The sequence below is a fragment of the Nipponia nippon genome, unplaced genomic scaffold (assembly GCF_047370975.1).
Source record: "Nipponia nippon isolate SJK-2023a ecotype South Korea unplaced genomic scaffold, ASM4737097v1 scaffold_10, whole genome shotgun sequence".
NCBI lineage: Eukaryota > Metazoa > Chordata > Aves > Pelecaniformes > Threskiornithidae > Nipponia > Nipponia nippon.
The window spans coordinates 19662325-19676280 of NW_028262291.1; the positions used below are offsets into that span (position 1 = coordinate 19662325).

The following is a 13956-nucleotide window of genomic DNA, read 5'->3' on the forward strand; positions in this document are numbered from 1 at the left end:
CCTACATGCACCCTTAAAGTGGTGGGACACTTCTGGAAACATTAACACAGACATGTAGTGGCTTTTGGACAAAGCAGAAGTTTGCAGGGCATTTCTCTGCAAGAAATCAAAGACCGTATCAGTGTAACAGGACACAGGTAGTTCATTCACAAGTGATTTCTACTTGCTGCTAGCAGAGGGTATGCTTTACTACTTCATTTGCAATTCACTTAAGAAAAAAGTTGTATGAATGAACGCACAAAAGCTCATAGTGCCCAGGTTTATTTTTTTCTTTTAGCAAGTTTTAGAGAAGTACTAAGAATCTGAAGCATACATTTAAAGCTTGAGTGAGGTTATTTAGCAGTTTAGATACTCTCCTTTTACAGCGACATCAACTTTTTTACAAGTCCTGCCAATGTGTAATACAGGTGTGTGCTTCATAGCCTCAACCATAACCCACTGTTACACCAGTTTACTGCAGCATGTACTGCTAATACACTTACTGTTGTTAAACACTATAGGAAGAAAGATTTTACATCAAGGTGTTGTTTTTTTGTTTTTTTTTTTTTTTTTTTTTTTTACAGCAGAGTATTTGTAACATGTGACCAAACACACCAACAAAAAAGCCATAAACAAAGTCACTGGGGGACCAGAGATCTGCAAGGCCAGGTACGACTCAATTGAACACAACTCACCAGTAGTTTGCAGAAAAGAATTTACCATTACACATCAATTGTTGTTCATAACAACCATTGCATGCAAGTATTCTTTACACCTCCATGCCCCCAGACAAAAAAGGACAGTTTGATTACTGTTCTAATCATTTATTTAATCTTAATACGTTCTTCTGATGAATATAGTCTAATATATAGTCTTCTATATGAAAATTCTCCACTTAATTTGACAGAACTTTGTTTTATACAAATAAGACAATCACCATAAATGTTACATACTGGAGTGTAGGTCAAGAATGAACATACGCTACCTGTTTTGCTATTCAGTTATTGTCACATGTCAATGCCTGAAAATACTGCACTTAAAAACAATAACACTGTTTACTGCAGAAATTACTTTGTCTGCTTGACAGGATACATCACTTTGGTAAGTTAACCATCATTCACAAAAAATAATCAAGTGTTTGTCCTTAATTTGTTCACTTTTCTGCTCATGACTTCATTGAGCTGACATTTAACACAAGTGTGAACAGTCATAAGCTTAACACAGTCACCACTGAAAAGACACTCTCCCTTACCCCCCTCCTTCCCACATTTTTAATGCACATTTTAGCACAGCTTGAACCAAAGCTAAGTGAACTAAAGTAGTGCAGTGTCTCAAGGTGTCCTTTAACAGAACATTTTCAGGGGGACAGGTTTTGGAAAAAATGAAATAGCAAAAACAGAGGAGGAGCTTCTAAGACTCCCTTTAGTTCAGCTCATCAGATTTTTAACGTAGCAGCCAACAGCATGGTTAAGATAGCAGGATTAATAAAGAGACACATGGCATCCAAAGGACAAAACATTAAGGTAGTCCATTAGTATTTTGCCAACTGCCCAACCTGACTGCAGGAACTGGTCACGAAGATTTTCAAAGATAATGTTTGTGATCAAAGAGTCTTGATTAGCTACTTGAAAGGCCATAAAGGGTCAATTGTTCAAGAGAACTTTTACAGAAAGACCAGGTCTATAGCCAAGTTTTCAGTCATAACATCAGTAGTTACCAGCCATTTCTGGAAAAACAAAAAAAAACATCTCCCAAAATCCACACACCACAGCCAAACCTTTGTTCCTCATTTTTCATTTGCACTCAAGTACAATCGCTAGCCTTCAACCAAACCAAATTATAATCACCCAGTTCCATCATTTTACTCAAAGCACTAAAGAAAAAAAAAGCAAGGCACACCCAATCATGTAGAAACCTGTTCCCTGCTGTGCACTGGCCAGCATGACAGGAGCCTCATTTAAATCTATTTTCAATGTCATCATTATCACTCAAAACCTTTATGTCATGGGCATACTTGGCTGTATGTGTTGTGAGACACCAGTCCCAGGCTTCCTTTAAAAAACCTTGAGGAAATCTTGATCTGAGGTTCACTTCTCATGTCAGCAGAAGCTGACTTTGTTCATCGTGACCTGTAATTCTCATTGACAACTGCCTGCAGTTTCTAACTGCACTACCTCACCTGCGTTGTTTCAGCAGCCTTTGTTGCATCTCAAGGCCTGAAGAGTGTGAGCCAAAGTTGTGTCCACTTACTTCTGCAGAGAGGCTGCAAAGAATTTGCTGATGTGGAAGAAGTTACAAATGCTTTGGTTGTGAAAACCACTATAAAAGCTGAACATTTTTGGGCCTTCTACTCTCAGTCGCAACACAAGTCTTTTACACCATGTTGGATATTTTTACCACCACTGACAGACATATCAGTTATTCAGCCTCTTGAGTTTTAACATTACCATACACTGGGGAAAAATATTGTTTAAAATTACATTTTCATCTAAAAAGAGTGCATGCCTTACAGCCCTTCAAGGGCCCATTTCTTCCCACTTCTCCTTTTTTACAATACCAGACTCCGCAGTTAGTTATATCACATCATTAGGACTATTACTTGCTAAGTCTGATGGGAAAGAGAAAAAAAAACATGTATTTCAGTTTGACTAACAATTAACAAGCATGTACTCATTCACCAAGTACCAGAGAAGCTCACCTCATTATTTGAGATAAGCAGAAGGATTAAGAATAGCTTTTGTATTCAATCCACTTTCCAAAGATCAGAAAACATTAAGATGTAAAGGATTACAAGATTAATACTTTAAGACTCTGGTCCTGTGGCATTTTTCAAATACAAAGATTGGTGACACTCAACATAAACATTCACTTGAATCAGATTCAAAACACATCTTGGAATCTGCCCTTCCATCCAGTACAAGACTTGTGGCAATGTTCAAATTTACAAAGTTTTGACTCTACATTATCTGACTTAACCTTACTGAGCAGCATTACATTGATTTCTTTCAGCTCAGAGCAGAGTGAGTACCTGTTAAAGGCACTAAAGCAGAATGTTACTAGCCATTTCCAGTTGAAATCCTTGGTTACGACATCTAAATCAATTTCCCTTTCGTAAGTTTAAAAGCCTGACCTCTGCAAAGAAAAAAAAAAGGGGCACAAGACAGCCCTCCTACCCTTTGTGTAACACACTAAAAGCCATTTTTAATGTAAAAAGTCACTTCCCTGTACTGTACATTTTATAGTCTTAATTTCAAAGAAGGGTCAAGTCCTATTAAGGCAGGGAGCTGGTATTGGTTAACATTGCAGTACTCAGACAGTGATGTACAAGACATTTATTTGCAGTATGATGACAGTGATATAAGTGGAAAAACCAAAACTGACATGGTTAATACTAAAACTGCTCTGACAGCAATTCACATAATCTCTGAGATACAGCTTCTTTGCTTGTTCGTAGTGTGAGCCTATACATCTGAAAAAGATGATAAAATATTATTTACTTTTTAAACACAGTTTGGCATTAAATGAATGCATAGTCAACTAGTGAAAACTACCAGTTACCTCTTACTCGTTTTGTTAGATTTGGTAGGAAAAGACCTCAAGTTAAAACATTCAGAGGCAGCCAGCCACTGAGTAATAACAGCTTTTTTCAAACCATAGGCTGGAGTACATCTTCAGACACTTGTTGAGAGTTACCATTGTTCTACTATTTTTAGGCTTTAGCAGCAAGGTGTTGTCTAAAATTTTTCTTTAAAAGGAGTAAAATGTTGTGGAAAAGTCTAAATAGACTCTCTACCACCACTTCTTCAGAAAATAGGAGACTTGCTACCCAAAACTTATTTTTAGTCCTCATTAACTTCGATAAAACCTCTATCAAAATACTAGAGGATAAATATTCTTAACATTATGTATGTTTGCTTATGTTTTCTCTTTTAGCTAATCATTCTTCTATTAAATTTGAAATGGCAAAGGGAATTATACTTAATCTTGTCCAAAGTGCATAAAACAGAAACATTAAGTATTTCTAGCCTTCAAGAGAAGATGAGACTCCATGGACAGTCTGGAATAATACAATGATCTCTTCCAACAGGAAAGAGAATTGCTATGAAGAAGCAGCTTACCAAACTGGGCCAGGACCAGCTGCTACAGTTTCATTTCTTGTTGGAGTCTGCAGTCACAATTAGCTATTGCAATAGTGATTTTACATAAATACCTTAGAGTTTCAGATGTACACAGATATTCAGCTCAAACAAGAATTTGTATTTAAGCTGTAGGTACTTAAACAGATACCTGTGCCTGGAGGTTGGGCTCAAGGCGCAGCAAGCATCCAATCTGAGTAGTTTTTGTATGTATGATACCAGCACCAACAAAGTTAGCAGGATTAGGATCTACCTCCTCAAGTAGGGCTGATCCAAAGCCAATTATCTATGAAAGAAACCCAGAATATTTAGATGTGGGGACAGCAGGACACCAATACCAAGTCTACTCAAGCACAGCCACCAGCAACTAGCAAAACAAGTAGGAGACTAATTTTTATTTGAAGTGTTCAAGACATTATAGAGTTATTCAGTACCAATTTTATTACAACAAATTTTTGAAGTGACAGTGACCCTGATAATGAGCTGTTGCTGGAAAAAAAAAAAAGGTTTCTCTCAAAAACAACTGAGAAATAAGTTAGATTCAACAAGTGTCTCCTGTTTTTGATAAAGCCATTCCTGTCTTAGGCTAGTCACTTCTGTTTTGCCTAAGGCAGCCAGTTCTACAAAAAGTCACTTGTTTTCTTTTCTAACTAGTAACTCTAGTACAAATTAAGGCTTGAAGTATCTTCCAATTCTGTTTTAAGCACTGAATTGGTGTTTTCTTAAATAGCTTCAAGTTCCCAGCTGCTATTGAAGACTATATCTAATTCAAGCCACACTGAGAAACAGTCCATTCAACCCAGCACTGCCAAGGGTCTGTTACACAACACGGACTTACGCTTTAACAGGATGATCCAAATGCCATACAGACCAAGATGAACAAAGTTTGCTTATACCACTATCCTTACACTATGAATTAAAAATACCACACTACCACCCACCTTTGCTTTTGTGATCTCTGCATCCATTGGGTGTTTTGCTTTAAAGATATTCTGTACTTCTTGTTTCGGACTGCAAGATAAGGCAAGATGAATACATGGTATAAGATGTGTATTACATACAGCATTGTTCAATAGCAACCAATTATATCGGAAGAGTTTATAACTCACAAGATTAAGTATGGGATGGGGCACTGCACCAGCTACATTCACAGTATACCCTTTTTCTTCCCTTGGCCCACCACAAGAGCCCCAAGCCCAAGTATAGACAAAGTCTTACTTGCTCAGTTGCTTCCAACGCTGAAAAAAGTCTTGAGAAGACATCTCTGTCGGCTGGAAAAATTTATTCAGTGTGATGGGTAATTTTACTGAAAGATTTTGAAATGTTCCACCATACCTGCATATGGAATTGAAAGAACATGGTGTATGCAGCACAGTGTCAGCAGTCTCTCAAATCAACAAAGCAACTGAGGATGAACACTAAGGTGCAATCGTTTATTATTAAAATCCATCAACTGCAGATAATGTTATTTCTAAGATACGGTTTTAATCCACTGTTAAATAAATTTATTTGCTCTGCTTAGATGGCATGTGAAGAGTGAATTGGTAGAACTTATAATAAGGATCTCTGTTTCAGCGTAGGTTGTTATCCTTCTAGATAGCACCCATCAAAGGAGTGAAAATATATCCCTATGAAAACATACCAGTAAGAACCAGTTTAGACTAGAACAACAGAATGTAGCCCAGAAATCAGGATTTCCCAAAGGCTGATGTTGAGTGGACATAACAAGATTCTATTTTTGGCTGCATGCATTTCCAGTCCAAGTTGTTTGCAGAAATGTTCTTGGTTTCCAGAAGGTAGACGTTACTGCGTATATTCTTAAGCGTATATTTCTTAAGCAAACAGAAAGGCTGCTGTTTTATATGGATAGCGGAAAGAGAAGTTATGAAGACGTTTTATCAGTAGCTGCTTCTTGATTAGTTTTTTTTATTTAAGCCACATTGTTCCAAGTGGATTCCTCACCTCGCCTAGTAGCTTAAAGCTTAGATTAATTTTTCAAGCAAGTCGTCTACCCAAGACAGCTTTATGTGTCCGTATTCTGCACTTCAGTCAGAGGACCAGGACAAATTTAACATCTTTCATCTAATAAATTCACTAGCATTTGAATCCTGTGTTTTACCTGAATTGAATGTTCAGGATTGGAGCTTCCATAAAGTCTGACACGCATTCAATGTTCACAACCTGTTGAACCTGTGCACCTCCATCTACTGTGGGGTCAACAGGTTTTGTCTGAAGATTCAGGCATAAGAAGTAGTTAAGGAAAGTGATCAATGAATTGATAACTTCTAAAAAAATAGCAAATCCTCCAACAAGCTACATGAGGAATCACCATCATGTCCACTCATTCTCTATATGCTACTGAATATTCAAAGTTCAATTCTTGTACAGGAAAAAAAAAAGGTTTCTCTTTTCTCCATACTAATACACCTAGAAGCAATAACCTCCACAATTCTCAGTTATTTAGATATTCTTAAAGAAATGCCCTCAAAAAGGTATGAAGGCACAGATTTCACAATAAAAGCCACTGGACTACCACATTTTGATATGAACATTACAGTAATGCTTTGAGTCAATCAAGCTTGATTACATAGTCTCCCAGATATCCCCAATTTGCAATACACCAAGCATTAAGGACAAACTGTAAATTAAGACCTTATTTGTAGAAGTATCATCATCTTTGCGTACATGTATTCTTCTACCTCCATGTCAAGTCTGAGGTTATCTGCTAATGCAGGACTTGAAGGACACCACATCTATAACCCTGCTACTTCATGACAGTGAAGAAAGCTACAGAGTTATATTACATATTTATTCAGTCTAATTTCTCCTTATTTCAACACTAAAATTTGTGTTTGTAACCAGAGGAGACAATCTTCCATCCCTGCTCAAGACTTTTTCTTTCTACAAGAACCTCAGAAAGTTATCAGCATGCTTTTTCTCATTTCTTCATGTTCAAGGACACCATGCCTTGATCCAACAGCTTTATTATAATTTTGTGTGGCATAAAACACAAAACCCAAGTAAGAACAGATACAAGCTACCACATTTAAGGATATTTGACTGTAGGTCATCTGAGCAGATTACTGTTGGAGTAAAATTCAAGAACTGTGTTGATGTCTTATTGCCATAGAATATGAACATACGTCCTAGAAAGAAAAGAATAAAAGACATCAGAATTTTTAGGTATGTCACATGTAATCATACTGAACTACTCGTACTTCAAGTATCTAACACATTGTCTTTCTACCTTTCTCTAAAACAACTTTTAAAAACATAGCGTAATTTACATGGTTTATCTTACCAAGATATTCACAGTTCAAAAAAAAAAAAAACCAGATTAAAATAAACCATCAGACCTCTCCCACAGTAGCTGTCACACAGTCAGTTAAATCATCAGTGGAAGCCTTTCAGTTTCCGGAGAACATTACTTTTTATGTAAGAAGCTATTACAGTACCAAAAGTGATGCAGAAGGGGAGAAGCAAGCAATCCTAGTGCTGGCCTGTGTTCAATTCCCAGCTCTTTCCTAGATGTTTTCAGTGTCTTGTGCCTTAATGTATTATGATAAACATGTCTGAAAAGTATTGTGTATCATATTATTACAATAAGCTATGGTGTAAGATATAAAAATTGAGGAGAATGGTCCTTTATAATCCTGGCTGTACCAGCCTTACAACTAGGCAGCAAGAGCTGGAGCTTACGGTACCACTTAACACTCCCATTTCATCTCAGCTACCAAAACAACCAAAAAGGTTAAGGAAACAAGAACCTACACAGAAGCCTGGGACACACAAACAGTGAAGATCCTAAGACAGGTTAGGCCTGAAATCGCATTTCCCTTTTAAGCAGCTGAAATAAGTCCTATCTGTAATATCGCACTGGCATTGGGGTTGATAATGCAGACAGCTAACCACTTGGCCTGAAAGATCTTACCCAGGTTCTGTCGAAACTCAGATTTCAATCCAATTTGTAGCAACTGATTTTCAAATAAGACTCCATTATTTTTACATACAAACCTAGGGGAAGAGAGGGAAAACATGTTTTAAATTGAGTCATATTAAACAATATTTAGAACCACAAAATTCAGGGTTTACACAGAGGATGAAGATTGTGGTTAACCTAGAGTGCATCAGTCAGGGAGAGGCCTTTGCAGAAGACTGCAGAGTTAGAAAAGACAATTTTACAACCAAAACCACCACTTGTAGGACACTAAAAGAACTGAAATTTTTATTTGATAGGATGTCTGAGAAACTACGAAGGAAGCCACAATATGCTATATACACACACAGGGTCTCTAAAGGACCAGGCAACAGATTAGGATTTTTCTTATTCATATTCTTGACAACTTCTGAAACTCATTAGGTTGGTGTAGATTTCAAAAGTTTGAAGCTTTGACTGTTTAAACCTGAAAGAAAAAAGAATCCCTTGTTTTATCAGTTCTGTATCACATAAGTCAACTGAGAGCTGTATTTTTTTTTTTTTTCCATTTTGAGAGAGGAAGCCCATTCTGCAGTGATTTCAGTCCTTTCTGTCACCCTTCACTTAAAATTAGAAGAGGTGGTCAGCAAACATCAGCCTTTTGCATACAAGGCACTTAAAACATACTTCCAAATGTCAGTACTTTTGTCAATTTACTTTTATGTTTTTCCTTTATTTATTAAGTTTTGCAACTATTCACATACAACTGGCATTGCCTCATTTTAGAGCAGTGTGTGATAGCACCGACTCATAAAGGCAACTCTAACCTGTGTATTCATGAGCTTGTCATAAAATCCACAGCATCTACAGAGGTGTTTTAGTCAAGTCTGACAGTACATGTTTTCCTAGTTTTGCTGGTATTAAGTTAATGCACAATATAGTTTTGCTTTATAACTATATTCTGGAAGTTGCCCAGCCTTGCAAGGTTTTAGTATTGCTTACTTGTGGAAAAGCTCATCAGCATCATGCACAGTATCAGCTGGTTCCTCAGAAACTACCTCAGATGAAGCCAGGTCAGGGCTAGTTCAGGCAGCACAAAGGAAGAAAGGCAGTAGCGACAGAGATAGGAGTTAGTAAAGACAGCTTAGTGCTTAGTTATTTCTTTTACCTCCTTCCTCAAAAATGGCACTGCTGAGTTAATGCACGAAAAATTTATTAGCTGCCCTAGCTCAGTACACCTAGAAAGGTTTTAGGCATTAGGCAATGTTTTCCCCCACTTCTCTCCCCCACCCCACCCCTCCCTGATTGTTAGGAACCAGCAATTCTTCCTGAAGACAGGAGACAGCTGAAGGGGTTCAGTAGCTTAAATCTGTATCTCAAAGAACAAAGTCCTTTTAGGTGTTTAATTGTGACAGCAAAAGAGTTTTAGTTCAAAACTCTAAATGTAGATGTACATTAACTACTACAAATGTGTGCTTTGAAGCAGAGGCCTCATCAACCTTAGTGGCACTCCTAACTACAGCTGCACAATCAGTTCTTAAAAACACACAAGTATTAAGTGTAGGCAAGAATATACAGGCACACAGAATGACTTACCCAAGTAACAGATTAGAAACAAAATTGACAACAGCACTAAAAAGAGGCAGGAAACGGTAAAAAGCAACTTCTCAGTATCATTAGAGAAGCATTTCATCATCTACAGACAGACCAAGGGGTTGGGCAATGCTACACTTTCTTCTGCAGAAAGAAAAAATCTTTTTTAGGTAACTTTTGCTTGTGAAGCTACTAGTATTGGTTTCTTTTTTCCCCCCTCTTTAAAAAAAAAAACAAAACTAATAAGCTTGTGTAGCTTCTTAAAGCATTGGTATTGTGTAGCATGATTAAATATCACTTATTGCCTTCCAAGAGAAACACAGGATCAAGTCTTAATCACCGCAAACTTGCAACAAGGCATTGCCTAGTATAAAAAATTTTGATGAAAGTCTCAATGATCCAGGCAGATTAGTTTCACTAATTATGTCTTTTATATTAAGATGCATTGCAAATTTGTCATGACATCATTCAATATTTGGTCCTTGACAAAAGTAACATGTTCTTTGGCCAATAAGACAGATTTTTAAAGACATTCTGTGATCTTATACTACTTGCTTCCAAAATTTTAGCCAAATAACATGTGAGTGTAGCCACAGTGGCTTCAATATTAAGGGATTAATAACATATTGCATCTACGCTACAGTTGGTAAAGTAATTAGGAAGATACTTGTATCAAATCCCGTTAAAAAAACACTTCTTGTTTTTTCCCTTTTTCACACTTGTTTGTCAGACAGTAGCAGAACAATTTAAGTATATCTTGAAATTCTGAGAACCAGTATCTCTGGAGAGAATCCATCTTACTGTTCCATTACCAACTTGCCACTGAAGTTGGCAAGACTTCAAGTTGAAGTGGAGAGACACAAGAATACTTTATGGAAATAAGATAAGAATAAATGTATTCATATCAGGCCAGATAACCCCCAAATTCAAGAGGGGTTTATTGAGATGCACAAGCAGCTTAGTTTAACAAAGAAGCAAAACCAGCATGAAAACTAGGCAATACTGTGTGGCTAATATCCTCAGATTGATTACTACAGACTCGGTTTTTCCATGAGCAGAAGTATTCAATAAAGGTAGCGCATCCAGCAGAAAGTTCACCTCTCTTGCTGCACAACTACCACCCAGGAATGCATTCAATAAGCTGGAACAAAACTGAAAGTTATTGTATGTATTTTTTTTTCCTCTAATACTGTTTTAGCAGACAAATTCTTCTTCAGATTCCTTACATGGTGACTTAATTACCTCGCAAAGTTGTCATCGGAACCAGGAGCAAGAGGTGCAACCGCAGAAGCTGAATCTGAAAATACATCCACCAGCAGGCTACCACTAGAGGACGGTGGGGGAGCCGAATTGGTGAGAGGTGCAGCACCCAGACCCAGCAGATCCGCAGATGGAGAAGGAGTAGACTAAGGAAAACAAGACACTTTGGTGTTACACTACAGCAAAACTAAAAACAAAGCTGTCTCTTTTGCATAGACAACTAAGCTATGGCAAAGTGCCTCTCCCCATCCCAAATTAAGCTTTGAATGGATGTAGGAGGCTTCATGAATGCAGTTATCACATTGCATCTCAACTTAAGGTCACTTGTAGATGTGGTTTTCTTTTTTTTTTTTCCTTTTAATTTCCTTTAAAGAGAGTTATGACCATCTAACCATTAAATAAAACAACGTTTTTCCCCCTCTCTTCTCCCCTCTTAGTTTCAAGGGAAATTAAGTACTGTAGGGAATAAAATTCAAATGTGTTGCTTTTCTTTCATGAAGAAGCCAGCAAGAAAGGCAGTGGCTTTTACACAAACCTAAATTAAAACATCACAGGAGCTTTAAAAATTGACTATCAGTTTAGTCCTAGGTTTTTGAAGCTTAGAAAACCTTAGAAACAATGTAAAACCTAACCAGCAAAAAAGCAGAGCCTGTAGCCAGTTGAAGCTGCAAACGCTAAAGGTAGAGGCAAGATCTTTAAAATTTTTTCCCCCCCCTCAAATAGAACAAATCAAGTAGCCAGGACAGAATCATGCAATAGAGGCTGCATATATGTGCCCAAGACACATGCAAAAACAAAGCATAGACTATTAAACAAAATGTTCACGTATTAGACATTAGCAACCTACAATATGCCAGATACACAGAAGATGAGTCATGATATGCATTTGGATTGAGTCTGAAATGTTGTTTTTGTAAGCCAACTCAAGTTATCATATACTCCAAAGACTGAATTTGATGCAGTATAATGAAAAATTCCCTGGCAAACAATTTTAAGAAGCCAATTGGTAAGAACTACTGAAAACATATTCTTGGTATCTAAGCCAGGGTCACACCAAAGCCGCTGATGAAGGTAACATAGCAGAGTTTTACATGACTGCAACCCATACAGCAAAGTTCATAAAGCATAGCAACAATTTTAACTGCCAGTCACCTCAGTCAATTTGGCAACTTTTCTGCTGGAAAGGTATTTCTGTCCATTCAAAGATGTCGCACTTGGAACATCTACTCTTACATACCGCAATGACTAAGAGTTAAAGGATTATGCTTTAACAAACTGGGCAGGAACTGTGCTACAATATTTCCTCCTCTTAGGTAATCTACTACATCTCAAATGTAATTACAAGTTATGGTAGTCATTAAAACCAGAAACAAGTATTACATTATGGGAACAATTCATCATCCCAGCTTTAACTGACAATAAAATGAGAAGTTTCAGCTCAGAAGAAACACAACTTTGGGCCTCATCTACCATAACTGAACTTAAATAGTACTGTCAAATAAACAGTAATAAGATTGTATTGATTTAAGGACATCCATGTTAAGTCAAGCGTTGTCCACGTGTAGTAAAAACAATAACCCAAAACAAGACAGAAGATACCTACCATGTTAGACAGAGCAGAAGAACAGCTGATACTTTAAAATTCAAGTTACTCCTTGTAAATGTTAATTTTAGCATCTCACCTTCACTGCAATTTCACTGACAAGGAAATTCCCATTTCTCAGTTTACAGCAATATTTTTCAGAGTAACAACATAAAAGGGATTTTTTCAGGCTGCAGACAGTTTGTCCCCATTTACGCAAGATTTCCAAAGGAAAACTGCATCCAAGCATGCAGTGGGGGGAAAGCAGCTGTATGTTCCCCTGTTACTTTGCAGCAAACACCCATAGTCTTAAGTTTGAGATAAGGAGTTTTAAATCCCTAAAAAGCCCCTTTACGGAAACCATTCTTTTTTCACTTGCACACCATCTAAATCAGTGAAATAGCAGCTTTTAGACTCACAACAGCACTGGCATTAACAGAGGCAGGTTCAGCGCTTCCATTCATATCAGAGCTCCTCTCCTTTTTGATCTCTTCCAGGTCAGTAACTGTGCCTGGGCCTTTCTTCTTCTTGAGTTTAGCCAAAATAGAAGATTCTCTCTCTGGAAAGGGAGGCATTTCTTCCAGCACTGTAGCCTTATCACAGGAAAAAAAAAATATGTGTATTAGTTAAACTTACAGAAAAAGCCAAACCAGCTTCTGAGTCTTCAAAGAGATATACCCTTATAGACTGCATGATGCAAAAGCAGAAGTAATTATCCACACAGAAAACAACTATGCAGTTTATTGTACAGTGATGGAGTAGACTTGCTTTTAAAAAAAATTATTTAAGACTTTCTGAAGTCATAGAATGCTTTAATAACCTTTAAAGGTCATCTAGTCCAACCCCCCTGCAATGGGCAGGGACATCTTCAACTAGATCAGGTTGATCAGAGCCCCATCCAGCCTGACCTTGAATGCTTCCAGAAATGGGGCATCTACCACCTCTCTGGGCAACCTCTTCCAATGTTTCACCACCCTCATCGTAAAAAATTTCTTCCTTATGTTTAGTCTAAATCTACCCTCCTTTAGTTTAAAACCATTACCCCTTGTCCTATCACAGCAGACCTTGCTAAAAAGACTATCCTCATCTTTCTTGTAAGCCCCCTGTAAGTATGGAAAGGCTGCAATAAGGTGTCCCCTCAGCTTTCTCTTCTCCAGCTTCAACAGCCCCAGCCCTTTCAGCCTGTCCTCATAGGAGAGGTGTTCCATCCCTCTGATCATTTTTGTGGCCCTCCTCTGGACCCACTCCAACAGGTCCATGTCCTTCCTGTACTGAGTACTCCAGAGCTGAACACAGTACTCCAGCTGGGGTCTCACCAGAGCAGAGGGGCAGAATCACCTCCCTCGACCTGCTGGCCACGCTTCTTTTGATGCGGCCCAGGATACAGTTGGCTTTCTGGGCTGCGAGAGCACATTGCCGGCTCAACCGCGCTCCCAAAAAACTTGTTTAAGAGAACAGGAGCATATCACTTCTCTGGTACAGTGTATTTA

The 13956-nt window shown here is 37.8% G+C and overlaps 1 protein-coding gene across 4 annotated transcripts in view; it reads right to left on the minus strand.

The window, feature by feature from the left end:
* Positions 1 to 3296: 3296 nt before the first annotated feature.
* Positions 3297 to 13956, minus strand: part of AP2A2 (adaptor related protein complex 2 subunit alpha 2) — a 47899-nt gene continuing 37239 nt past the window's right edge. For 2 of the 4 annotated variants that reach the window (XM_087745811.1, XM_087745810.1), the window contains exons 14-23: positions 12886 to 13059; positions 10867 to 11030; positions 9034 to 9111; positions 8047 to 8129; positions 7172 to 7261; positions 6235 to 6358; positions 5334 to 5450; positions 5057 to 5126; positions 4267 to 4401; positions 3297 to 3448 (exon numbers count right to left, since the gene is read on the minus strand). In XM_087745811.1, the coding sequence (XP_087601937.1) occupies positions 3371 to 3448; positions 4267 to 4401; positions 5057 to 5126; positions 5334 to 5450; positions 6235 to 6358; positions 7172 to 7261; positions 8047 to 8129; positions 9034 to 9111; positions 10867 to 11030; positions 12886 to 13059 (1113 nt within the window). In that variant the 3' untranslated portion in view covers positions 3297 to 3370. The remainder of the gene's footprint in view (positions 3449 to 4266; positions 4402 to 5056; positions 5127 to 5333; positions 5451 to 6234; positions 6359 to 7171; positions 7262 to 8046; positions 8130 to 9033; positions 9112 to 10866; positions 11031 to 12885; positions 13060 to 13956) is intronic. The other 2 variants (XM_087745814.1, XM_087745812.1) reach the window with 1 other exon arrangement.